This window comes from Tursiops truncatus, chromosome 6 (genome assembly GCF_011762595.2).
Source record: "Tursiops truncatus isolate mTurTru1 chromosome 6, mTurTru1.mat.Y, whole genome shotgun sequence".
NCBI classification, from domain to species: domain Eukaryota; kingdom Metazoa; phylum Chordata; class Mammalia; order Artiodactyla; family Delphinidae; genus Tursiops; species Tursiops truncatus.
This window is the reverse complement of record NC_047039.1, coordinates 33,926,898-33,954,424: the sequence shown is the minus strand read 5'-3', so window position 1 is coordinate 33,954,424 and position 27,527 is coordinate 33,926,898. Positions and strand designations below refer to the sequence as shown.

Here is a 27,527-nt window from a genome sequence, read left to right as displayed (position 1 = left end):
TCTAATAGGGTCATCATAGATGTCTCAGAATTTTCTGTATACAACATCATATAATCTGGAAGTATAGTTTTACTTATTCCTTTCTAATCTGGATGCCTTTATTTCTTTTTCTTGTCTAATTGCCCTGGCTAGAATCTCCAGTAGAATGCTGAATGGAAGTGATGAGAACAGACATGCTTGCTTGTTCCTGATCATAGGGGAAACGTTCAGTCTTTCACCATTAAGTAGAACATTTGCCGTGGGGTCCACAGATGCTCTTTATCAGGTTGAGGATTTTGTATTCCTAGTTTGTTGAGTATTTTATCATGAAGAGATGTTGAATTTTGTCAAATGCTTTTTCTGCATCTACTGAGGTAGCAAAAATCATTTTACCTTTGTACAAACTTTGTTCTGGGCCCTTTGAGTGACCCTTTTTAGTTATGAAGATGTGAAGCAAGTTCACAACCATTACTTCCAGGAGAATGTAAAATAGGCTACTTTGGGGCTTGATTAAGACCTGGGATTTGGTCTGTGGAGCTCTTCCATGCATCTATTTGAATTCTCAAAATTAAACCAAGATCAAGGACCCATCTGGAAGGGAAGAGGTGCTGATGTAACCTCTTCTTAATGAGACTTGTCAGATGTGAGACCACTGTTATGGGAATATCTGCCCTGCCCAGCCATCCTGGTAGATGCTTTGCTTCCCAGGGAAGTGCTTGTGTGCATTAAGGTGCTCCCCCCTGCACCTCATGTAACCCCTGTAGAAGGAGCAGCTGCATACAGGAGGCTTTCTACAGCCACTATTACCAGATAAGACTTACAGTGCAGGATGTCCGTGGTCTGGGGGTGATCTGGACTCAGGTCACTATAGTAACACACGCAGAAAGCAGTACCTCGCTGAGGGTCTCTTCAGGCTTCCAGGGTACCATGTGCCTCAGTTAGTACAGCAGTTCCTGCAGTAGACAGATAGGACCTAATATCAGATTGCCCAACAGCTGAGAAGCCCTGAGACAACCAGGGCCAGCAGGTGGCACTCTCAGTAGTCAAAAATGTGAAACTCAGCTCTTAGGGTCACTTCTGAGTTCTGCTGTCCTGGAAGCAAGCACAGGAGGATTTGTTCACTGACTCTTGAGAAAAAAAGTGCTGGATAGCTTTCCTTTGACCCATCAGATACACCCTCCAACCTTCTCTTCCCTCCTCTGTGTCCAGGAGATTGGCATGCACTGGCGGACTCAACAGACTCTCTAGCTCTCTGTCTTCCAGTTGGGACTGGCCAGTGGGGTTTGATCACTAGCAGGAGATCAAAGGGCAAGAGAAGGGGAGGGGAGGTCATTTATGCTCCTGATTCCCTCCCTGTTGGGTCAATAAGGGGTGTCTTATCTATCTCTCTTGCTAAGGCCACATTTCCTATCAGACATCTCTATCCAAACAGTGCTCACATGCTCTCTCTCCCCTCCCACCCTAGCCCAATGAAGGCTCCCTTCCACTGCCCCTCACACCTCCCCTCACTTACTAAGACTAGGACCCTGTGTTGCTTTAACTGACCCCACCTGCATCTCTGTAAATAGCCCCTTTACTGAACCCTTTTCAAATAACCTAACTTGAGTGTTCTGTTTCTTGCCACCACTATGACTAGTACAGAAAATATGACATCCTTGGACATATCTTGGTAGGGACATCTGGGGAGAAGAAACAGAATTTCTGCTAACCATTCTGCATTTGAATTTTGAAAGAAATGTGAACTCTAGGTTTTTAAAATTTTTTTTTACCCAAACTGGTAAAGCAGAGCACAGGTTACAGCAAGGCTTATATATCTATCCCCCTACCTGCCTGCAAGCACCTGGAGGGTAACAGTATTCACCTTTGGAGTCCTGCGGATGGTAGATGTTCAAGAAATGCTCATCAAGCACAACTGAACTGTAAGACCTTAGGCGTCACCTCTCTCTCCAGGTCTGTTCCTTCATCTGTATAACCTCTATCCAGGAACACTGAAATTTCACCCACTTGAGCTACATAAGAAAAACAGTTGGGCTTCCCTAGTGGCGCAGTGGTTGAGAGTCCACCTGCTGATGCAGGGGACACGGGTTCGTGCCCCGGTCCGGGAAGATCCCACATGCTGCGGAGCAACTAGGCCGGTGAGCCATGGCCGCTGAGCCTGCGCGTCCAGGGCCTGTGCTCCGCAACAGGAGAGGCCACAACAGTGAGAGGCTCGCGTACCGGGAAAAAAAAAGTCGGTGCAGGGGTAATTGAAATATTCTTTAGATAAATGTTTTTATGTCAGCTTTATTGTTTTCAAGAACACAGAGTAATATGATCTTGGATAACGAAGGAGGTTGGGCAGAATGTCATTGGAAGTACTTTTAATCAAGTATTTTAAATGGTACATAATTAACATTGTTTTAAAGCAAAATGGCCCTTCAAAGGGTGCTTCTTCCCCTTAAGTAATTTACCTGAGAACAGGAACCAGATTAAATAGCAGAGCCATGACATGTGCCACTATGGACCTGTCTATATTTGACACCAAAAGAAATCTGCCTTGTATTGTATTATTGTGACAAAATGCCAGGTTACAAAACACCGTGTACAGCATGATCCCAACTTCATAAAATATTCATACCCATTTATCTATGCGGGATGGCAGATCATTTTGGGAACGGACGCTTGTTGCCTGCAGGTGCGGCAAAGTGTGAATTCATTTTCTGCTTTTTCTTTTTACAACATTTAAAAAACAAATAAATGCTCTTTCCATTAGTGAAGGAGGAGCCCGAGGGTCCGGCCTGCAAGGGCGAGGCTCCCCTGCAGCGGAGAGGGGCTACGAGAGGAGGACCGCAGGTGCAGGGACTCGGGACCGGCTCCCTCCTGCCTGCGGGAGGCTCCACTTACCCCACGAGGGAAACGGGCGCGGAGGGCGCAGCGAGAACTGGGTGGAATTGGGGGGAAAGGGAAGCGGTGGGCCGCCGGGTGCGCGCGTCTCGCCGGGCGCGCGGGTCTCGCCCGGCGCTGTGGGGGCGGGGCGGCTGGGGCGGAGCGCATGGGGGCGGAGTCTTGGCGTGGGACGGGTCTCGTCGGGGAAGGGGCGCGAGAGGGAGGGGAAGGTGTGTCGGCGTGGGTGGCGGGTAGCTGGGGACCGGATGAGGGGTGGGGCACTGTTGGGGCGGGGTCTTGGTGGGGGCTTTGGGGTGGGGTCCGCCTGGGCTGGGCTGGGTCGCGGGCGGCTCCGCCCCCCGTGGCTGGGAAGGCGGAGCAGACCGGCCCCAGAAGGCGACGGGACTCCGGGCGATGACGGCGCCCAATGCGCTGCTGGTGATGGGCGTGAGCGGCTCGGGGAAGTAGGTCCGGGAGGGCCGGGGCGCTGGGGGCGCTGGGGGCGCAGTGGGGGGGCGGCGCGGGGCGGCGGAGGCCAGATCCGCCGGCGTTCCGGGCCCGCGGCGACGGGAGCGTCCTTTCCCTTTGCTGGTGAGGGAACTGAGGCCCAGGGCACCTGCTCCCTCTCCCCACTTGCCAACCTGCTCGCCTCGGGGGCACCCGGCCCGGGGCCATACCCCAGACTCGGGCTCTCCGTCTGTAAATTTAGGCAGAGGCTTTAGCGAAAGCGCCTTGTGAAGAGGCGCCTGCAGAGGCGCGAATAGAGTAACGACTTCCCCGCGCCACCTGGAGCGGCCCGGGCCATCACAGGTGCCCATGTTTGGGGGCCTCGTGTGGGCCCAGCGTGCAAGGGAGCAAGGCCCACAGAGCAGGGCCAAGCCTCGTCCCAGGCTCCTACAGACTTTTTGTCAAGCTGGACACCGCGCCAGCTCCCTCCTGCCGGGCCCTGGACTTTTCTGATTAGATTTTGGAACGTGAATTTAACCTTCCTATTTACTGTGTTCCCCCTTCAACTGTAAGGATTCGGTGTTAAGAAGGTTTGTAAGCAGGGAGGCGCACTGCATACCACAAAACCTCTGCCCAGCCCAGTCTGGCCAACTTGGGGGCTGAGGAAGCCTTTGGCTTCCTGTTTAGACCAAAGTCTGACAATGCCCTTTATTATCAGAAAAGGCAGCTACGGCAGCATTCCACCAGAGGCAGCAAAAGACAACTAAAATATCACAACCTCCAAAGGCTTATCCAGTCCCTTCTAGAATGATCTGAATCAGGAACTGCCCATGCGGTCCAGTGTATTTTAAAGACTCTTTCTTTCTCCAGGTAGGTAGGTTTAGCTGCCAAAAATTATTGTGGCATTTTTAGCCTCAAAGACAGGGAATCTTGCACTGAAATTTAAAATAAAACACAGAGCCAGAAAGTCCCTCACTGTGTATGACTGAAGAACTCAGAGAATGAAAAACTGCTGCTCTGGTGTGATGTAGTGAAAGTCCAGAGCCCTAGGTCTTGGTTCTACTGCTGTCTGATTGTGAGCTTGGGCAGTTCATGTGCTGCCCCCCGACCCAAGCCTTGGATCAGATGAGGGGAGACTGTACCATATGTCATATGGTTATGATATTCATGCATTCAGTAAATGTTTATTGAGCTCAATCCTTCCTCAACGTCACTGACATGTAGTGAGCAAGACAGATACATCCCTGCCCTCAAAGAGTTTACATCCTAGTAAGGGAGGGAGGCAGTAAGGGAATAAATACTTGTGCAGTGCACCAGGCAGCAGTAGGTGCTCTAGGGGAAAATAAAGGAAGGTAAGTGGAACAAAGAGCCAGGCAGGATAATGAGGGAGGGCTCCTCTGAGGAAGTGGTGTTGGAGAAAGACCTACAAGAAGAGAGGAAATAAGCCCATGGATAGCCAGGAAAGGGCATATGGGCAGAGGGAATGGCAAGTGCAAAGGCCCTGAGGCTTGACTTTCTTGTGGACTAGCAGGGAGGCCATTGTGGCAGAGTGATTGGGAGATGAGGTCAGAAAAACAATACAGGTGAAGAGAAGTGGTCATATGCTGGAATATTTTGAAAGTAGAGCCAAAAAGATGTGTTGATGGACTGGATGTGGGATATGAAGGAGAGAAGAGTCATGAATGATTTCAAGATTTTTGGCCTGGGTAACTGGAAGAAAAGAGTTTCTGTTGACTGATGGGGAAGCAATAGGTAGAGCAGGTTTGGAGTTAATAATAAACTTATTATTTGACATTACTGTATATACTGCAAGATTCCCTGTCTTTGAGGCTAAAAATGCCACAATAATTTTTGGAAACTAAACCTACCTACCTGGAGAAAGAAAGAGTCTTTAAAATACACTGGACCGCATGGGCAGCTCCTGATTCAGAAAATTTCAGGAGCTCAGTGTGGGATGTGGTGAGCTGGACATGCCTATCGGTCATCCAAGTGGATCTGTCAAGTGGGCAATCAGATATCCAAGTCGAGTTCAGGAGAGAGGGACTTTAGGTGAAAATGTAGGACTCATCGGTGTGTGGATATGTTTAAAGACATACATATTCAGAACACCAAGGGAGTGAGTGTGGATAAGCTGGCCAAGGACTGAGCCCTGGGCCCTCTAATGTTTAGGTCAATGTCAACTGTTGTCGATGGACTGAGTGATAAAATGCCTGAGAATTGATTACATTGATCATTGGATGTAGCAACAGTGAGCTCTTTGGTGACTTTTGTGAGCCCCTCTTAGGGCCCTGCAGGATTTTTAAATATACTCCATAACATTTGGAGCAGTGGGGTAATACCTTAAGAAAACAATAGTCTCAAACCAGAAAGATCCCATTCAAAACACTGTTAAAGTAATGTCAAATAATAAGTTTATTATGTTTATTGCCTTTCCTTCCCCTACCTGAATGTAAGGGATCTTTTTCCTTTTTGTTTATTGACATATGTGTCTAGAACAATGCCTGGCACATAGTAGGTGCTTAATAAATATGTATTGACTTGATGAATGAATGAATGGAGCCATTTGAGTGGGTGGCAGTGTTAGCTTTCTTTATATTTTAACAATCTTAGTGAAGCCACCCTCAGCTTCTTTCCATGTTTCCTTCTTTTTCCTGCTGTCGCAACAAGCTCAGGCGTCTTGAATACCTTTCTCATTATTCTGTGCCCCAGCCTACTGCCTACTGTCTTTTTAAGTCTCCTCGATCCTGATTTAGACCATCCCACCAGAAGACATTTGGGCCCCAAACTGGTTTGTAATGTTCGGCCCTGACCAGTCTCCTGTGAGCCGAGCACTTTGCCATATTTCTGCTGGGGGTCCCTGGTCCATATTCAAACAGTCCAGCTGTCCTCTGGTTAGGAAGTTTGGTTAGAGTGGTAGAGTGGTTTTTCCATTTTCTTCTATCTCCTTCCTGCCCGTCTACACCCCAATCTAGTTAGCTTTTCTTTTAAATTATGACTGGTGGCTGACATGTTCATTCCTGGCTAATCTAACTTGGTCTTAAGTGTGATTTCCGTCGTACACAGCGCTGATTTCACCAGCCCTGGAGTTCGGCTGGGACGGTTTAGTCACCAGTAGGCTACAACATGTCACCCTATGCAGCCTCCAAAGGAGTGAACATAATGGGAGAGGTTCCAGTTCTCTCAATCCTTTGGTTACTTTTGGGAGCAGGTCTCAGTTTGGTACAAGTGTGTCTTTTTAAAACTTCCCTGATACCTTCTTAACAAAAGAGAGAGGACCCTTGGTAAGGAATAGTATCCAGCTAGAATTTCATCACAACGTTTTGTTTTCACTGTATACATCTTTTTGGTTGCCTCCTGTTTAAGGCAAGTGAGGGTGGCTTCCTGTATAAGAGAAGGAAAAAGTTTCCTTGTTTAACACATTTGTTTAATTTTAAAGAGTGAACCAATTAGGGGCTTCCCTGGTGGCGTAGTGGTTGAGAGTCTGCCTGCCGATGCAGGGGACACGGGTTCGTTCCTCGGTCTGGGAAGACCCCACATGCCGCGGAACGGCTGGGCCCGTGAGCCATGGCCGCTGAGCCTGCGCGTCGGGAGCCTGTGCTCCGCAACGGGAGAGGCCACAACAGTGAGAGGCCCGCGTACCGCAAAAAAACAACAAAAAAAAGTGAACCAATTAAACAAAAATAACAAGTAGATAATTGTAAAAGTGTGTGTAAAACTTAGGCAAGAGGGCATGGTGAAATGGTAGGAGGATACAGTAAAAACTTCTGAAGTTCATACTTCAATGATTGGCATTTTGGGTAACACTTCAGAAACTGATAGCATGAAGGGGCTTCGTTTCTAATTAATTGCCTGAAGGCCTCCACCCCTACCCTACGGCGCTAGCCTGTAAGCCTCAAGATGGCCAGTCTCAGTGGGCTGAGCATTATGTCCTAGGAGCTAGTAGGTGCTCAGTAGATATTGGCTGAGTGAAATGAGTAGGTGAATGGATAAATGTAGCTCAGTTCCCTTGTTTTACAGGTGAGAAAACAGATTTAGAGGACAAGGTGACTTACACAGGAGGACACAGTCATTTAGTGGCAGAATGGAGACCGTGGCCACACCTCAGTTTCTAGGACCCAAGCCCTCTTCACTGACCATGCAGCCTGTTAGGGTCCGAACAGGTAGATCATTCTCAGATGCATTGCACAGAGAGCATTCAACTCCCAGACTTAATAATGAGTGCTGGTAATTCTCCATGTCCTTTATTTGAAGAGTGTGCCCCTTTTAAGCCCCAATATTTTAATGCTTTTATGAGCTCCTTGAATCTTGTGTGGGTGCTTAGAGGTTAAATTCCCTGTCAGACTTCTCCCTCCAATATCCTCAGTAGAATTTATCACTTTAATAATTTAATATTTTTTCTCAAAAAAATAATTATCTACAAAACAGGGACCAAAAACTTAAGGAAAAAACTTCAGGAGTTTAATGAGATCTTATGTATTGCTTTTGGGAGAAAAATTGGTGATGACCGGATAATTATTTCATTTAAATTCCTGGAGAAAACTAAAGCCATGCTCTAGGCTCCAGGGTCAGGAGCATCTATCTCAGTTTCAGTATCATAAGTTGTCGGCGATTAATACCGGTAGGGCAGCCCTCTGCTTCCCAGGGCTCCTCGGATGGAAGAGGCACAGCGCAGGCTGGGAAAAGCAGTCATGTAACATCTATGTCCTCTCCACAGATCCACCGTCGGCACCCTGCTGGCATCCCAGGTAACCTGTTCTAATGCCTCCCAGTTGCTAGTCCCATCATGTTGTCTCTTTGCTTCTCTCCCTTTCCCCTCCCTGCCTTTTCTTCTGGCCTGAGTGGTTTGTAAACTCACCACAGACACCTCCATGCAGCTTGTGAAACCCACCGGAGCAATTTTGTTTTTCTCCTTGGTGATCATAAATAATGACGAATGAAAAAAAGAGCTGCAGCGGCCCAGGGAGCGGGATTCATGGCGTGACATCAGAGCCCTCCCCACTCCTGCACCTGGGTGGGCGGCGGGGGGGGGGGGGGGTGGTTTCCTCGGGCTGCTGGTGGAGAAGAGGGTGGCAGGGTTGTTTCTGTACCTGCCCGTTAGTTTTAGTAACCCCACGGTGGCTGTAATGTGGGCCACACTACCTGCCACATACCCTCTTTCACTTTGTTCTTAAAGCTAGGGTGGAAATTCTATGATGCAGATGACTATCACCCAGAGGAAAATCGGATGAAGATGGGAAAAGGTATACCTCTGAATGACCAGGTAAGGTTTGCTGTCTGTTTTTACTTCCAGCACAGATGTCCTGTGATGCAGGGTGACACAGGTTAAGGTTCCTGCAGTGCTTGTTGTAGTAGAGTTCCTGAGTCATGCACTCACGTACAGTGCTCCAAAAGCCAGGTGCACAGCGGGTCCACCACATATGTTAGGTTTGGCCCTGAATTCCCATCTAAACTCTAAACTGGCATCAGCAGTGATGCCACCCTCTGCCCCAGCTCGGCGGGATCTGCCGGAACACTTTGTTGAGGGATTTTAATCTGCAGAATGTAATCCCTGAGAGGGCAGAGGCTCCCCTCTGCCTCATATGTGGGGAAGTTCATCTTTTCTTCCCAGGACTTATCAGCCTACCACCTCGCCAGGCCCTGGCATCTTTGCCTAGCAAAGCCCTGGCTGCTTCCCCACCAGCAGCCTGAGGAAACCACCCCCCCCCGCCCGCCCACCCAGGTGCAGGAGTGGGGAGGGCTCTGATGTCGCGTCACGAATCCTGCTCCCTGGGCTGCTGCAGCTCTTTTTTTCATTCATCACTATTTATGATCACCAAGGAGAAAAACAAAATTGCTCCGGTGGGTTTCACACACTCAGATCTGGCCCTCTGGAGCCACGCGTCCCCTCCTTGTATCCACTGGAACCACCCTTGCCTCTTTCAGTTGCTCTACCACCATGCTCCTCCCCGCAGGGCCTTTGTCTCTGTTGTTCCCACTGTGAGGAATAATGCACTTCCCTGCCCTCTTCTCAGTTACCCGGCTCATGCTTCACATCTCAGCTCCTGTGCTCCTTCTTCAGGGAAGCTCTCCCTGACTTCTAGGTAAAACCTCCTATAATAAACTCTCATGGCACCGTATCCCTTATCGTCCTTGTCCCAGTTGCAACATGGCATTTGATGGTGTGAGAATTTGATTACTATTTATCTCTACAACTAGATTTTACCTCCAAAAGGGCAGGCACTATGGCCATTTCTGTTAACCATTATATATCCCCAGAGCCTGACACACAGTACATGTCAGAAAATATTTGTGGCAGATTTGTGAGTGAATGAATGAATGAGTGTAAGAATGAATGACTAGCACCTCATTTCTTTATACACTGTCATGAGGCCCTTTCCTAGAGGGTCTCTCTCAAACCAGAGTCACAAACTGGATTCACTGGCGTGATTAGCTGTAACCCAGGAGAGACTGAGGGCAGGGCGTAGGGCTGAGTCCACAGAGCAGCTGAGAGCAGGGGCTCTAGCTGGGCCCACGTGCCAAGGGTGTCCAAAGGGCAGGTATGGTATGGAACTGGCCAAAGAGCAACACTGGTGTTTTCACTTTCATGACCTTGGCTCACCCCAGTTGGGCCCCACTTTTTTCTCTTTGTCCTGCCGTGAAGGACTGGAGTCATTAACCCATGTTAGGTCTAATTCTAGAGCACTCTGAGGGTTTCTCTTTGTCCCAGGGAGTGCACCTCCATTTGTAATAGTTCAAACGTTAAACCATCAAAATCAAGTTTACAGCATCTGACTTTAGAAGGCAGGAGGAGAGAAGCAAAAAAGGGATACAGAGTAATAATGTAAACAAAATAATGATATTATATGAGAGATAATAAACATAATATAGATAACCTGGCCTCACCACTGAGCTTGTGTGACTTGGCAGATGGCTTAGTCTCTCTGTGCCTCATTTTCCTCCTGTGAAGTAGGGATGGTGACAGGACCTATTTCATTGAGTTCTTGGGAGGATTAAATGAGATAATATGAAAAATGTGCACAGAGAAGTGCCTGAAGCATTCAGTAAATATCACTTCTTATTGTTGTTGCTAATATCTTATCTATATATACATACATGTAACAGAAACCATTTCTGTGGAGTGTGTAAAATGTGACTGTGCTAGGGTTATTTTATTTTTCTCCTTGGCAGGTACAAATGAAAATTAAAATAAGGAACACAGTAAAGCAACCCAAATGGACAGATTTTAAAATGGCATTTAAGCAGCCTTCCTCTTGTTCACACGTGAGGCTTGTTAAGTGGGCAGTATGGATGGGGGGCTGGGGAGGAGAATTCAGAAGAGGAATTATTGTACCGAAGAAAAGGTTATCAGTTACTGGAAGAAACACAACAAGTTACTAAATATATTCAGAGGCAGCTGTACAAGTTAGCCTGACCTTAGAGAGAAGCAGAGAGAAAGAGGTAAGATGGCAGATGGCTTACATTTTTGATGAGAGCCCAGCGAGTCTAAGAGTGAAGGTGTGGGTCACAGCTGAGCTGGCACCAAGGACCTCCTGGTTGCTCTGGCAACCAGCCCCCCACCCCAAAGATACTGTACTGAACATCAGTTAGAGTGTTAGAGGCAGACATAGCGGTTGGCCTTGCGGAAGAGTCTCAGGAGGGTTTGGGGAGGGTATTGTGCTCAGAAGGCTGAGATGTGAAGAGAAAGAACCTGAGTTGAATATACCAAGGGCTCCTTAAGTCTGTTTCAATTAAATTAAATGTAAACTCCAGTTCCTGGGTTGCACTGCCACATTTCAAGTGTTCAACAGCCACATGTGGCTGGCGGCTGCTAATCCAGGTGGCACAGATAGAGGACATTTCCCTCAGGGCAAAAAGCTCTATTGGACAGCGCTGGTATAGAAAGATACGCCACCCAGGATGCAATACATTATTAGCGTGATGATGATGATAATAAAGAATTTCCAAGCTGCCAGTCAGTGAGTCTCCCATATGTGCCAGGTTCATGCTGTCCTGGTAGCGTATGGTGACACTTGAGCAGACTTCAACCTCAAAGTCTATTTAAAAGAGGTTTTTTGAAAATTTTTCCCTGATTATAAATATAATACTTATCCTGTATAGAAAATTCAACCAGTGCCGAAAAATCCTTTCACAGAATTTTCATCACCCTTGGTTTCATCTTCTAAAAATACCTACTAATTGAATTTGAGTTTTTCCCCCTATCCTTTTTGGGGTATATATTATTTTTACATGCATTCTTTCCTCTATGGGCTTAAGTTCACTTTTGCACCAGATAAAACCAGTCCATCGCCCATTGTCCTCCCCTCCTACTTTCCTTGCCCTCTCTCCACCTCCCCAGCAATGCTGGACACACTCATCTTCCATCTGTTCCTCTGAGCTCCTGCCCTGCCCTTTAACCATCATCCCCTTCCAGAAGACACTGTTTCTCTAGATAGGCCAAGTGCTTAAGCACTGGGCTGGGGATTCAGGGTACACTGCCCCCCGCCCATCCCTGCATGTAAGGACTATCAGGAATGAAGGGACCTAGAACATCAGATCCAGCAAGCAGGGATGTTCATTTGGGTTATGTTGTTTCCTCCTCTCTTTCCCCTAAGACTTTTTGTGTTTGACTTGCCTTAGTTACCATATTGTCCGTAGTAACTATTTACACACAGAGTTCAGTGAATTTGCTTTAATATATCCTCTGTTTTGCCCCAGTTTCTGCATCTGTGAAAAGGAGATCTCAATCATTCCCTTTTTTCACAAACATGAACACAAAATTTGGAGCTCATGTGTCCAAGTCCTCCCTAAGACCCTAACAACAATAAAGTCCAGACTCCTTAGCAGGTCACTCAGGGTCTTGATTCTCTAGTCCTGACAGTTTCTGCTGACCTTCCTCACCTATCAACTCCCACACCTCCTGTTCACCAGTGCTGAGCTCCTGCCTCATCCATTTAGACAAGAGTCTTGGTAAACCATCTTTAATATGCCAAGTCTTGCCCTTCCCTCTGCTTGACAGGCCCTGCTTCCATTAAAATCCTCTTTACCCTTTAAGATTTAGTCTTCCTAGGGCCTGATCAAAATTGCTCTCTCCCCTTGTCTTATCATAGTCCTTCTTATATTTCTTGGAGCCCTCATTACTGTCCTGTGGGTAGTTTAATTGATAAATACCCATCCTCAGGCTGTGACCCCCTCGAGGACAGGGACTGCACTGTTCATATTTACATCCCCAGTGCTCGATATGGTGCTTTGCACATATTAAGTATTCATTGTTTGTGGAGTTAGAGCCCACTGCATACTAAATTTATTTATTAAAGGTCTTTTCAAAATTCAGAGTCAGAAATGAATGCTGTTTATTGCAGCTATTAAATCAGCCAAAAAGTAATGTTTAAAATGGAGTCTACTCCTTTTCCTGTTTAAGTCCCAAAGCAGCTCAATGTATTATATATGATTCCCCCATTTTGCAGATGAACAAAGGGAGGCACAGAGAAGTAACTTGAGCAAAGGCACAGAGTGAGGGGGATCTCTCCAACCTCTAAGACTCTACTTTTTCTACTGTGTTAAAGGCCCTGATACTACACACACACAAAAATAATCTACAAGAAGTGAATCAGGGTTGATTAAGTGGAGCAAGAAAGGGTGAAAGCAAGGGTGAGGGTGAGAGCAGGAGAGAGGCACAGCCCCCGGTGAGCACATCCATTGTAGGGGCCTAGGCCTTGAAGGGTATTTGAGGCAGGTGACAACTGGCTTTACACAGCAGGTCTGAGAATTCTGGTTTCCACATGGAGTCTAGGTAGCCTTTGGAGCTGCTTTGGGAAAACTCTCTGCTTGTGGCCCCATGTGATCCTCCGAGGAAGGATCCCAATTGTGTAATTATGACTCAATACTTGGAAACTTCTGTAAAATAAAGTTGAAAGTGCTTCTGTTTTATCTCCAACCTTCTCTCATTGTTTTTATGGCTGGTGGACCCAGACCTTACCGGTGCAGTGAATAAACTGGTCCAACATACATTCTGATTGGGCAAATGTCTGAAAGCATCCATTTTTGTTTAAATAGTTTAATGTTTCCATGTATTAATATTAGTTTTCATGGTTGAGCTTCTGAGGAATTTTATTATGACTAAGTGATGCAACATGCTTAATGCTTGACGAAGGCACATATTGAGGCACTATTAAAAACAATAAAAAAGTATGGATTCAAAGTAAAGTTCCATTTTCCTATACATAGGATAGGAAGCTTATTACCCAAACATGTTTTCCGTTATTTTTAATTTGTTCCGTCTTTATTGTGAAACGTTTCAGGCATGCAGAAAATGTAATGAATAATAAAGTCAATACCCAACTTAACACCATAACATATTTGTTTCCTAAGCCATAAAATAATAGAGATTGATCTCTGTACAAAGAGATATTTGTGCCGATGGACTGGAGGAAATGTGCAATCTAAGTAAAACAACAGAACACAAGTTTGCTCCTCTGCTAATGTGAAGAAAGAAGAGATATCTAAAGTACTAGAAATTAAACAAATTATCCCCTCTCCTTGGTTCATCCAAACCCACTAGGAACATTTTACTCATGCAGAAGAACAACTCATTTGTTTGTTGTGTTTGCATCTGTGAATCAGTCCTAATGCATCATTATAATTGCTCCTTGAACTCTAAGTAGGCATGTGAATACTGAATATGTGAATTAGCATTTGGCCCTCTGAACCTTCCAACTACCTCTTCTAAACCAAACATTCTTGCTGAATGGGGGTTAGCAGCCCACGGCACTAGTCTCAGGATTTTGTTTCACCTAGAGACTTGTACAGTGACAAGGGATGTATTGTGGAAAAGGCTGTCTGCCTACCCAGATAGGACAAGGGTAGTCAGGCTCTGTCTTGTCAGCTCAATGCCTGACACCGTCAACACATTGAACATGCATTCATGTCTCATATGAGAACCCCACTAGTCAGGTTCACAAGATTTCTACATAAAACCAGAATGCCGGGGCTTCCCCGGTGGCACAGTGGTTGAGAGTCCGCCTGCCGATGCAGGGGATGTGGGTTCATGCCCCGGTCCGGGAGGATCCCACATGCCGCGGAGCAGCTAGGCCTGTGAGCCATGGCCGCTGAGCCTGCGCATCTGGAGCCCGTGCTTCGCAACGGGAGAGGCCACAGCAGTGAGAAGCCCGCGTACCACAAAAAAAAAAACAAAACAGAATGCCAGTTGATTAATTTACAAGGAGAAATTTAAGTGCCACATGGCCTGTAACACTTCACATGGATCTGATTTCAGAAGCCAACATACAATCAGGTTTCTCAGTGAACATGCAATCAAAAGAGTAGGAGAGTTAGGGCTGAAGTTTCTAGTGGTGTGAGACCAGCCATCCCCTTACAGGAAGATGTTTGCTAATGAGAATATGATATTCAAAGTCCTGTGGCCAGAACTCAGTCCAATGGCCAGACATGTCCTCTGGTCAGTACTCTGCTGTTTAATTCCATAGTGCTCCTGCCCTGGGCTTTCACACCCACCAAGCCTTGCTGGGACAGACGTGCTTCCTTTATGTGTGTAAAAATATGTAGTTGGATCATAGTGATGTCCTGCTAGCCTGAGGGTCCTTTTTACTCCTTCAGATGAGTTTATACATCTCCGCTCCTTTCTATTAAGTGTTGCTCTTTAAATTAAAGCTTTAAAGAACAAGCTTCTTTCCTTCTTTTCCAAGTGCTTAGGAAGTTACCTCACTGTGGGCCCCATATGCTATAAGCAGACTCCTTAACTTTTTAAAAGTTGACATCATTTCTACAGCTTGAAATGGGATGCCCCCATTTACATGTAAAACACACAATGAAGTTAGTCCCCTTAATGATTAGTATACCACTTTACCAAGTAAGTGGCCTGTGCTGCCCTTCCTGCAGGCCTGAAAGGCACTGTATCTTTGTAGGACTGGATCCTAGGTAGGAAACTGCTCATCCTGCTGACTCATGAGTCTTTAAGGCCCAGTCACCCTGCTCTGCTACAGCCTTCTATTAGAGGAGCTGTTTTGGAAAATATAGCCAAAGAGGTTTAAAAAAATTTTTTTTAAGGTCATTGTATAACTAACAGTGTTCTCTTTTTCATTCCTGTTAGTTCATGAATATAATAGAAAAGCTTAGCTATTCACAGTGAGAGTACAGGAAAGAAAGGAATTTAGAAAGTTGAGTGCAAATGGAATCTTAGAAGTTAAACTTAGGGTGATCATGTCTAGAGTACTGAAAGAAAGCACCCAGAGCAGTGTCTGCATCTCCCTAAGCACACAACAAACGCTTGTAAATGGATGAAGGAAAGGGGAAACCCAAATCTGTGCTTGAATTGGCAGCTTTTCCCATGGGCAATTTTCCATCATAAAATACTGCACAGCTCAGTAAGTCCATCTAATTATCCCCGCTACCTATAATCCTTGACACTCTTCTTCCTGGACCCCTGCCATAGCCCAGAAAATATGTGTTACAGTGGCAATTTCAAGTTCCATAAGTATAGCTCCTACAACTTTTTTTCTCCTCATAGACTTCTCCAGAACATTTAGTTTTTGAGTATGATGTCTTAGAAAACCTTGCCAATAATAAACCTTAAACATATACACTCTTTTCCAAGAGCACATAGGTCTCCTCATAAAGCACAGAGTTCTTTGTGGTCTGCAAATCTGGAGCTGGTAAGCCTCATGATCTTGTTACTTTGTTTAGAAATAACCACAATGGTTCTACTGACTACAGTCAGACAAGTGCTAACATAAACAAATGTTTCATTCATTAAATACATTTGAGCTACAATGTGTGCACATTGTAGTAGCTGTTGTAACTTGAGTAATAATTTCTGTGAATTATGTATTAATAGCTGTTGTTTTATTATTTGTGTAAGTTAGGTGATAGTTGTCATTTGATCTGTGTCTTGTGTGGATTTTGTAACTGTTGCATTTGTACTTCTAAGTGGTCTCTGGTCGACTAGTGTGTACATAGAGGTTAAGTCTTTTTTTTTTATTATTATTTTTGGCTGTGTTGGGTCTTCATTGCTGCGCACGGGCTTTCTCTAGTTGCAGCAAGCGGGGGCTACTCTTTATTGCGAGCACGGGCTCCAGGCACGCAGGCTTCAGTAGTTGTGGCACGTGGGCTCAGTAGTTGTGGCTCACAGGCTCTAGAGAGCAGGCTCAGTAGTTGTGGCGCGCAGGCTTAGTTGCTCTGCGGCATGTGGAATCTTCCCGGACCAGGGATCGAACCTGTGTCCCCTGCATTGGCAGGTGGGTTCTTAACCACTGCGCCATCAGGGAAGTCCCCATAGAGGTAAAGTCTTAAAAAATTCTATCACTAGTAAAACTTCCAGGAACCTCAACCCAATATTAGCACACATGCTTTTCAAAAATTTTATTTAACATGAAAAAATTAAATATATGTGTGTGTTTTTTGTGTGAGAGTGTGTGTGTGTGTGTGTGTAAAATCTTCTGCTTCCTGAAAAGGGTGGGTCCTAGTAACGGTCTTTAGTTTGCTGAGTACAGAGTGAAGGCCTTGGTGGAATGAACATTTCACTTACTGAGTATTTAGTTACTCTGAATAAGAAATGGGAAAGCCTGAGCCCAGAGGAGATATTCAGGAACTAAAGGAGCTCACCCAGAGCTGGAGAACTTGAAAGGCTCCTGGTGGAAAAGATTGTGGGTTGGGGGGGCATAGCCAAGGGCTTAACCAAGGTCAGAAGCAAAATGAGAAATTCTCAGGTGCCAGAATCAAAGTGGCAAGATTTAATTAAACCTAAGTAACCTCTTCCCCCAAGTTTTGGAAATGCATGTAAGCCAGGAGGCTGGGAACTGAGATTCTGATGCCCCTGTAGAGATGGGAGATGAGGCCTATATGATGCATGGAGCTGGACCTGAAACTAAGTGCGAGGACTTGCATAAAGTATTTAAAGGAAGACTTTATTTGAGTGAGGATTACGAATATCTCCACTCACTAGATTCAAGAAGCAGCAAAGAATCTGGCTGTCTCCCCTGGACCACAGGTGGAAAACTAGAGACTTTCCTACGCCCAATTCACTTCATGTGACACAGACCAAGTTGAAAAATTAATGTAATACTAGTCTGGAATTAGCAAAACTACCTATGGAAATGTTTCCAAAACTCAGCACTCCTATAAGGGAAAAAAAATCTGAAGATGCACCTGCAGTCAAAAAGTACAAACGATACAGGTAAATGAACCACTGTGAGAGAGAATCAGCAAAAAAGCACAAATGGAATAAGTCATACTCCAAGAAATAGAATCAAATGAAATAATATAATATTGCAAACCAACTATACTTTAATTTTTTTAAAAGAATCAAATGAAAGAAACAGAAAATTTATTGATAATGTTTCATTATCAATAGATGGATTAAACAATAAACTAGACACAGCTGAAGAGAGAACTAGTGAATTAGAAGGCAGACTAGAGGATATTACCCAGAGTGAATAAGAGAGCTAGATAACTAGAAAAATATTCGAGAAAAATTAAGAGACTGGTATAATAAAATGTTTCACATACAACTAAAAGGATTCCAAGGAGAATAGAATAAGTGGGGGAAAGGCAATTTTCAAAGAGATAATATTAACAGTTTCCTTAGACTGAATATATAAAATGAGTCCTGAACAGGATAAATAGTAAAACTGCAAAACATCAAGGACAAAGAGGTTTATTTTCTACCTATAGCTACCAAAGAGAAAATATATGTTCTGAATGATTGCCCAATATAACAAGAGATACTTCTCAACAACAATAGAGCCCTTAAGACGGGAGTAAGTATTTAAACTGCTGAGGGAAAATAACTGTCAACCAAGAATTCTTTACCAACTGAAATCTTATTTAAAATGAGAAAGAGTAAGAGCAGAAGACATTTTCAGACACACAAAGACAGAAGGGAAAACTGTCAATTCTTAATCTATGGGAGAATTTAAAACAACTCTCTTGAAAACATCAAAACAGACAAAAGATACACAAAACAGACAAGAAGAATTAGTAAAGATATAGAAGATTTAAACAACAAATATATTGAAAAGCATGAATAAAAAATAAACATTCTTTTCAAGTACATATAGAACATTTATAAATATTGACCATATACTAGACCACATAGTACTAGTGCTCTATGGCACAATTTGCCACAAATTCTAAAGAGTCAATATCATACCAATCAATCACATTTTTTATCATAATGCACAAGAATTAGAAATCAATAATAAAAATTCTCACAAATCATAAAATGGTTGGAAACTGTAGAAATAAGTAAAATTGAAAAATAAAAATTGACATTCATATAAATTCATAAGTTAAAAATCATAGTGGAAATTATAAGATATTTGGAAATGTATGACAAAAGTGCTATCAACTAAAACTTATGGGATATAGCTGAAAGAGTACTTAGAAGGAAATTTACAGCCTCTGAATGCACTTTTGGAAAAATAACAAAAATGAAAATGGTGATCTAAGGGTTTAAGTAGAAAAAAAATAATAAAAAGGAAGAATGTAGAAAAATATAGAAATAAGTGCTGAAATTAATGGAATATAAAACAAAGAAGCCATATAGGTGATGAGTGAAACTAATTGTTTGAAAAGATAAAAACAGACAAATCTCTGGCAAGATTGATCAAGGGGGGAAAAAAGCACAATTAAGACTAGGAATGAAAAGAGGCCATGAAAAATCTGATACCAGTGAAGTTTAAGACTTAGATAAAATTGGACACTTTCATAGTAAAATATAAATTACTGTGGGAAAACAGGCTTGGATAACAGTGATCTGATGGCAGAGACAGTGCTCAGGGACACAGTCTACTCCCCCCCACCCCTGCCAATGAAAACGTGACCTTGCTGATTCTAAAGTATTTCAGTTACCAAAACTGAATCAAGAATAGAAAAATCTGAATATAACACAATGCTCATTCAAGAAATTGAACCTGTAATCAGAGATCTTTCCTCAAAAAAAGCCCCAGGCACAGAGTTTTTAAGATGAGTTTTAGCTCAGGCTGCTGTAACAAAACATCATAGACGGAGTGGCTTAAACAATAGACACTTATTCTCACAGTTCTGGAGGGTGAAGGTCCAAGAGCAAGATGCCAGCATGGTCAGGTTCTTGTTTATTCTGAGCCTGGAGTTTCTCTTCCTGGCTTCTAGACAGCTGCCTTCTTACTGTATCCTCACTGGGTGATTGAGGGGGAGGGCAGTGGAAGGAGAGAAAAAGTACACACTAGCTCACTGGTCTCTTCTCAAAAGGACACTAATCCCATCATGAGGACCCCACCCTCATGACCTCATCTAAACCTAATTACCTCCAAATATCATTACATTAGGGGGTATGAATTTTGGGGAAATAAAAACATTCAGTTCATAACAATAATATATTGTATACAAGCTGTTTCAAAGAACAGAAAAAGAGGGAAAGCTGCCCTACTTATTTTATGAGGCTAGTATAACCTTGATACCAAAATTTAACATGGACTATACAAGAAAACAAATGCAGGTCAATCTCAATTATATAAATGCAAAAATCCTAAATAAAATGGTAGTAATCAAATGTTTAAGAGCAAGGACTTCTAAAGACACATCATGTTTCTTGAATATGCATCAAAATGATAAAGGATGAGGGCACAGGTAAGGATATGGCTGGGACATATATAAAATCAGACTGTGAGTTGAAAATCATTGAATGTGTTTAAAATTTCCATAATAAAAAATTATGTTTTTCTTTAAATGCATTATGACCAATCAGTATTTACCCTAGGAGGATTCCTTTGTGAAACACTGTAGGGTGCCCTATGTAAACTTCCTCTGCCTTCTCTGGAGAAATACAAAATTCTCACACTGCTTATATCTGAGTAGAGCTTTGCTTTTGGAGGATTTGAAGAATAGGACCAGAGAGCAGCTGACATAGGGTTTCTGTGAATACCGCTCTGCATTTGAGATCAGAGGCACCTAAAGAATCATGCAGTATAATAAAGATTTATATACATATCAGAACCAGAGAAAATATACTTACAATGGGAAGATTAAGATGGTGGAAGTTGGGCTTCCCTGGTGGCGCAGTGGTTGAGAGTCCACCTGCCGATGCAGGGGACGCAGGTTCGTGCCCCGGTCCGGGAGGATCCCACGTGCCGCAGAGCAGCTGGTCCCGTGAGCCATGGCCGCTGAGCCTGCACGTCCAGAGCCTGTGCTCCACAACGGGAGAGGCCACAACAGTGAGAGGCCTGCGTACCACAAAAAAAAAGAAAAAAAAAAAAAGATGGTGGAAGTTACATACTGGTATTTTAGGGCAATTTTTATTATTATGAAAAGAGCCTCTGACACCTGGACCAGGAAAATGCTTCTGTGCTGAACTGCCTAGTGACTTGACCCCTCAGCCTTGTGCATGGCCTACTCCTCAAAACCACTAAGATCTCTCTGGACCTTAACATTGATGAAAATGATTAACTTTCTGTAAAAACGAACAAAACCTGGAAAAGCCACTTTGTGTCTGCCTTCATTTCAGGACAGGATTCCATGGCTCTGCAACTTGCATGACATTTTACAAAGGTAAGAGAAAATCAGGCGCCAGGTAAGCCAGTGAGTAAAGAAAACCCATCACAAAGTACAGGGGAAAAAATACACTCTTGAAATCACAACTGACTGCTGATATGGCATCCCAGAAATGAAATGCACCTCTATCAAGTAACCAACAATGATTTTAATCAGCCACAGATGTGTAGTTTAGTTGGGTTCTGGAGTTAGCCTTCTAAACAACTCCACAATTACTAGCTGGGAATCTTGGTCAGCCACTTGGCTTCCATAAACCTGTTTCTTCATCTGAAAATGGGGATAAATATAGTTCCTACTCACAGACTGTTGTGAGGAATTAGTGAGATGAAGCATGGGTAGCACTTAAAACAGTACCTAATATATATAGTAAGTGCTAAAAAAATAATAATGACGTATAGCTATACCTTAGCCACCACTTATATTGCCTCCTACTTCAAACTCTGACAACCAGGAAGATCTGGGGTCATTCATAAGTCAACAGATAACTGGCCACCAGGATTGAAGTCTCAAATTGTTCAGCTCTGTAGCATGCCTCTGAGCAAACGAGGTCCTCCCCAACCCATCTGTGGGCCAGACCCCTGGGAATCCTGGTTGGGACATGGAAGATAAAGAAGTGGCAGGGAATAGGTTCTAAATCTTGCTGTCTCAGATGAAGTCATGTTTTATAAATCTAAAATCATGTGGGCCATATGAAATTAGAGTATACGTATGATTAAAAATCAGTTTACTTTTTTTAGACTGCACAGACATGGCTGGCAGCCCTGTCTTTGCATGGGCTTAGGGGTTTAAGGTTTGGAGTTGAGAACTCCTGCCCACTTGGGTCTCTAACATAAACAGACTTGTCAGAGATCTAACATACTGACCTGTGATGGAAGCAGAAGTGAAGATCCTCAGGAGAATAGAGATCAGACTTCCAGGCTCAGAATAAACAAGCTCTCACTCATGGCCCTTGGGAAGAGCCAGAAGGCTCAGGTACATAGGTTTGTTGCTGATGACACACTCCATCCACTGGGTCTCCAGTCTACAGTGGCCATGAATCAAGGCAGGCCCCTTCAGAATTCTCAGTTCTGAACTGAAATTTCTAAGTACCCAAGCCAGCTTTGACCCTTCACCTCTTTATACAGTTCCTTCCTGGCCCCAAGATGACTGCCTCTTCTGGCTGGTACATGTAGGTTTAGTGGAAAGGGGGCTCACCCTCATGTATGGTCTTGAACAACACTGGTTTTCCCTTATTGGTGCCTTGTCACTCTACCTCTATTTCTGGCTCAGTTTTTTTTTTTTTTTTTCCTTAGCACTGCCCTGGAAACTTCTCACATCCTTCTCACCTTGACCACACAGGGGCTGATGCTCCCTTTTCTCCTGCTCTCTCTAGCTCTGCACTGGTAACTTCCCCAGACTCCCAGCATACTGTAGAGTAGGAATGGAGAGAAGCCAGTTGTGAAATTCAAATCCCTGAATACCTGAGAGGAGAGCCTGAGCTGTGCTGTGTGCGGGGCACAGGTACCTGCCGGCAGCCACCCATGTCTACAAGTGGTGGCTCAGTCACATCCTACATCCAAGGGGCAGAGCCAATACTTACCAAGCATTTCCTGTGTGCTGGGCACCTTGATAAACTTACTCATTACAGTTCTATGGGCAGGTACTCTGAGTAGTTGCATTTAGCAGATGATGAACTGATGCTCGGGGAGGTAAATATGTTACCCAAGATGCCTCACTAGTGGAAGATCTTTACCTCAAAGCCAGGACTGCCTGATACTTGGCCACCATTTGTAACACCTTCCACTGTCAGAGAAGTGGGACTCTAGTCCTCAACCTAAACTTGACACCAATTATTTTAAATGTCTTCACTCTAGCGCTCATCTTCCCCCCACACACTTTATTTTTTTAACAGAGATGTAGCCTCTGGACAGCATGTAATTCTTGCCTGTTCAGCTCTGAAGAAAGTATACAGAGACATCTTAATACAAGGAAAAGATGGTGCACCTCTGAAGTGTGATGAGTCAGGAAAGGAAGAAAAGCTGGCTGAAGTGAAGCTCCTTGTGGTCCATCTGACTGGGTCGTTCGAGGTCATCTCTGGACGCTTACTCAAAAGAAAAGGGCATTTTATGTCCCCTGAGTTATTGCAGTCCCAGTTTGATACTTTGGAGCCCCCATCAGCTCCAGAAAATTTCATTCAAATCAGTGTGGACAAAAATCTTTCAGAGATAATTGCTACAATTATAGAAACTCTAAAATGAAGTGAGAATCATCTATATCAGTGGTCCAGAACACAACTGGGCATAACTCTGTCCCCCATCCCAAACCATGTTCCAGTATCCTTGTTGACACTGTATTCTAGATTCTTCTTAAGGTGAATAAACCATAATGTATTGAGATATGCTTGTTTGGGTGGATTTTTAGGAATCTGTGATACTCTTGTCATCATGCTCTGGCATATTCAGAGAAAAGGAGAGGAAACTTTGAAAGTGAAGTTTCAATTGAACTTTAAATTCGTGTGACCCAATCAAATAATCAGAGGAAATTCTATAATCTATGCTGTAAACCATGACTTATTTAGAACACTTTTGATCATGCCTGTACTTGGACAAATAAATGAAACCTGGCTATCCTTGGCACCCTCTGGAGATCGGTCTCAGGAGCAGAAAAGCGGACAGAATTGACCACTCACCAGCAAGTCATGTTACACCACACACCTCTAATTTCTCTCTCTGAGTCATTTCTAGGTAAATAAAAAGCACACGCAGTTCACAGATAAAAAAAAAATTTGCGAAGGTGGAACGTGAGTGAATGAAATGCGTGACTCACTGATTCAGTCTGCCCCCACCTCATTTTAGAGACCCCTGTGAACGAGGCTCTTATCAACCTGCCCACCTTCCTGCCGTAAAAGCTGTCAATGATGGACACTAGGCAGGCTAGGAAGGAACACCAGAGGAGCTGCTATGGCTGAAAACTGAAACCAAACTTTCCAATGGGCAGCTTTATGCCAGTGGCAGCAGGGTTGGGTGAGGCTGTGGGGAGCTTAGGGGCACTGGTGCATGGCTGGCATGCACCTTACCAGGTACCAGCAGGGAAAGCTGCAATCTGGCCAGCATGGGTTGGCTTTGAGCCCTTCCCTGTGATGGGGCTCCAGGAAGAAGCTTCCTTATCCCTCTATCCTAACTAGGGCCACAAGACCCAGCCACTTTGCAGGGCCACTGGTTGGTTCTGGCCAAAAAGTGAGTTTTGGAACCAATTACCTGTTTTCTTTCACAACGATATACATTTCCTTGTCTCAGAAACCAAAAATACAATATGTGCGTGGGGTGCCAATGGAAAGAAAGGGCCCTTCTGGGTGGACAGATCTTGCCTAAGAAAATGTGGAGAGAATGAGGAAGGTGATGGAAGAGTAAGACGTGGAGCTCACCTTCTCCTCACAGATATATCAAAAATACATCTACACGTGGAACAACTCCTACAGAACACCTACAGAACACCTACTGAACACTGGCAGAAGACCTCAGACTTCCAGAAAGGCAAGAAAGTCTCCATGTAACAGGGGTCTTGGTTCTGTGGCCAGGGGTCGAGCCTGAGCTTCTGAGGTGGGAAGAGCCGAGAGCAGGACACTGGACCACCAGAGAACTCCCGGCCCCAGGGAATATCCATTGGGGAGAGCCCTCCCAGAGGTCTCCATCTCAACACCAAGACCTAGCTCCACTGAACGGCCAGCAAGCTCCAGTGCTGAACGCCTCACACTAAACAACTAGCAAGACAGGAACACAACCCCACCCATTAGCAGAGAGGCTGCCTAAAATCATACTAAGTTCACAGACACCCCAAAACACACCAACTGATGAGGCCTTGCCCATCAGAGGGACAAGATCCAACTCCACCCACCGGAATGCAAGCACAAGTCCCCTCCACAAGGAAGCCTACACAAGCCACTGGACCATACTCACCCACTGTGAGTGGACTTACCAGAAGCAAGAGGAACTATGACCCTGCAGCCTGCAGAAAGGAGACCCCCCCAAAAGTAAGTTAAACAAAATGAGAAGACAGAGAAATATGTTGCAGACGAAGGAGCAAGGTAAAAACCCACAAGACCAAATAAATGAAGAGGAAATAGGCAATCTAACTGAAAAAGAATTCAGACTAATGATAGCAAAGATGACCCAAAATCTTGGAAATAGAATGAAGAAAATACAAAAACAACACGTTTAACAAGGACCTAGAAGGACTAAAGAACAAACAGTAATGAACAACACAATAACAAATTAAAAATACTCTAGAAGGAATCAATAGCAGAAAAACTGAGGCAGAAGAACAGATAAGTGAGCTGCAAGATAGACAGAATGGTGGAAATAACTGCCACAGAGCAGAATTAAGAAAAAAGAATGAAAAGAATTGAGGACAGTCTCAGAGAGCTCTGGGACAACACTAAATGCACCAACATTAGAATTATAGGGGTCCCAGAAGAAGAAGAGAAAGGGTCTGAGAAAATATTTGAAGAGATTATAGTCAAAAACTTCCCTAACATGGGACAGGAAATAGTCAATTAAGTCCAGGAAGCACAGAGAGTCCCATACAGGAGAAACACACTGAGACACATATTAATCATACTAACAGAAATTAAATTCAAAGAAAAAATATTAAAAGCAGCAACAAATAACATACAAGGGAATCCCCATAAGGTTATGAGCTGATTATTCAACAGAAACTCTGCAGGCCAGAAGGCAGTGGAAGGATATATTTAAATTGATGAAAGGGAAAAACCTACAACCAAGATTACTCTACCCAGCAAGGATCTCATTCAGATTTGACGGAGAAATCAAAAGCTTTACAGACAAGCAAAAGCTAAGAGAATTCAGCACCACAAAACCAGCTGTACAACAAACGCTAAAGGAACCTCTCTAACTGGGAAACACAAGAGAAGAAAAGGACCTACAAAAACAAACCCAAAACAATTAAGAAAATGGTAATAGGTACATACATATCAATAATTACCTTAAATTTAAATGCTCCAACCAAAAGACACAGACTGGCTGAATGGATATAAAAACAAGACCCATATATATGCTGTCTACAAGAGACCCACTTCAGACTTAGGGACACATACAGACTAAAAGTGAGGGGATGGAAAAAGATATTCCATGAAAATGGAAATCAAAAGAAAGCTGGAGTAGCACTACTCCTATCAGATAAAATAGACTTTAAAATAAAGAATGTTACAAGAGACAAAGAAGGGGACTCCCCTGGTGGCGCACTGGTTAAGAATCTGCCTGCCAATGCAGGCAACACAGGTTCAAGCCCTGGTCCAGGAGGATTCCATATGCCACGGAGCAACTAAGCTCGTGTGCCACGACTACTGAGCCTGCACTCTAGAGCCCGCGAGCCACAACTACTGAGCCCACGTGCCACAACTACTGAAGCCTGTGGGCCTAGAGCCTGTGCTCTGCAACAAGAGAAGCCACCGCAATGAGAAGCCCGCACACCGCAACGAAGAGTAGCCCCCACTCACCGCAACTAGAGAAAAGCCCATGCACAGCAACAAAGACCCAACTCAGCCATAAATAAGGAAATAATAAAAATAAAATGCTCCCAGTCTTTAAAAAAAAAGAGAGAGACAAGGAAGGACACTACATAATGATCAAGGGATCAATCAAAGAAGATATAACAATTATAAATATGCACCCAACATAGGAGCACCTCAATACATAAGGCAAATGCTAACAGCCATAAAAGGGGAAATCGACAGTAACACAGTAATAGTGGGGGACTTTAACACCTCATTTACAGCAATGGACAGATCATCCAGACATAAAGTTAATAAGGAAACACAGCTTGAAATGACACAGTAGACCAGATAGATTTAATTGATACTTATAGGACATTCCACCCAAAAGTGGCAGAATACACTTTCTTCTCAAGGGCACATGGGACATTCTCCAGGATAGATCACATCTTAGGTCACAAATCAAGCCTCAATAAATTTAAGAAAACTGAAATCATTTCAAGCATCTTTTCCGACCACAATGCTATGAGATTAGAAATCAATTACAGGGGAAAAAACTAAAAAATACAAACACATGGAGGATAAACAATACACTATTAGGTAACCAAGAGATCACTGAAGAAATCAAAGAGGAAATCAAAAAATAACTAGAGACAAATGACAATGAAAACACAACAATCCAAAACCTATGGGATGCAGCAAAAGCAGTTCTAAGAGGGAAGTTTATAGCTATACAAGCCTACCTCAAGAAACAAGAAAAATCTCAAATAAACAATCTAAACTTACACCTAAAGGAAGTAGAGAAAGAAGAACAAAAACCCAAAGTTAGCAGAAGGAAAGAAATCATAAATATCAGAGCAGAAATAAATGAAATAAAAACAAAGAAAACAATAGCAAAGATCAATAAAACTAAAAGCTAAACAAAATTGATAAACCTTTAGCCAGACTCTCAAGAAAAAGAGGGAGAGGACTCAAATCAACAAAATTAGAAATGAAAAAGGAGAAGTTACAGTGGACACTGCAGAAATACAAAGGATCATAAGAGACTACTACAAGCAACTATATGCCAATAAATTGGACAACCTGGAAGAAATGGACAAACTGTTAGAAACGTATAACCTTCCAAGACTGAACCAGGAAGAAATAGAAAATATAATTACCAATCACATGTAATGAAACTGAAACTGTAATTTAAAATCTTCCAACAAACAAAAGTCCAGGACCAGATGGC

At 43.8% G+C, this 27,527-nt stretch overlaps 1 protein-coding gene across 7 annotated transcripts; it reads left to right on the top strand.

Moving 5' to 3' along the window:
• Positions 1–3,095: 3,095 nt before the first annotated feature.
• Positions 3,096–23,183, top strand: IDNK (IDNK gluconokinase). 7 transcript variants are annotated; one of them, XM_019940352.2, is made up of 5 exons: positions 3,096–3,308; positions 8,006–8,036; positions 8,469–8,551; positions 20,762–20,805; positions 22,700–23,183. In XM_019940352.2, exons 1-5 carry the CDS (start codon positions 3,111–3,113, stop codon positions 23,043–23,045), a joined length of 702 nt encoding a protein of 233 aa, XP_019795911.2. In that variant the 5' UTR covers positions 3,096–3,110; the 3' UTR covers positions 23,046–23,183. The 7 variants fall into 7 exon arrangements, with proteins under 7 accessions (XP_019795911.2, XP_073662127.1, XP_033713795.1 ...); XM_004327712.4 differs by having other exon boundaries at positions 3,180–3,308; positions 8,465–8,551; XM_073806027.1 differs by having other exon boundaries at positions 3,239–3,312; positions 8,465–8,551.
• The last annotated feature ends 4,344 nt before the right edge of the window (positions 23,184–27,527 follow it).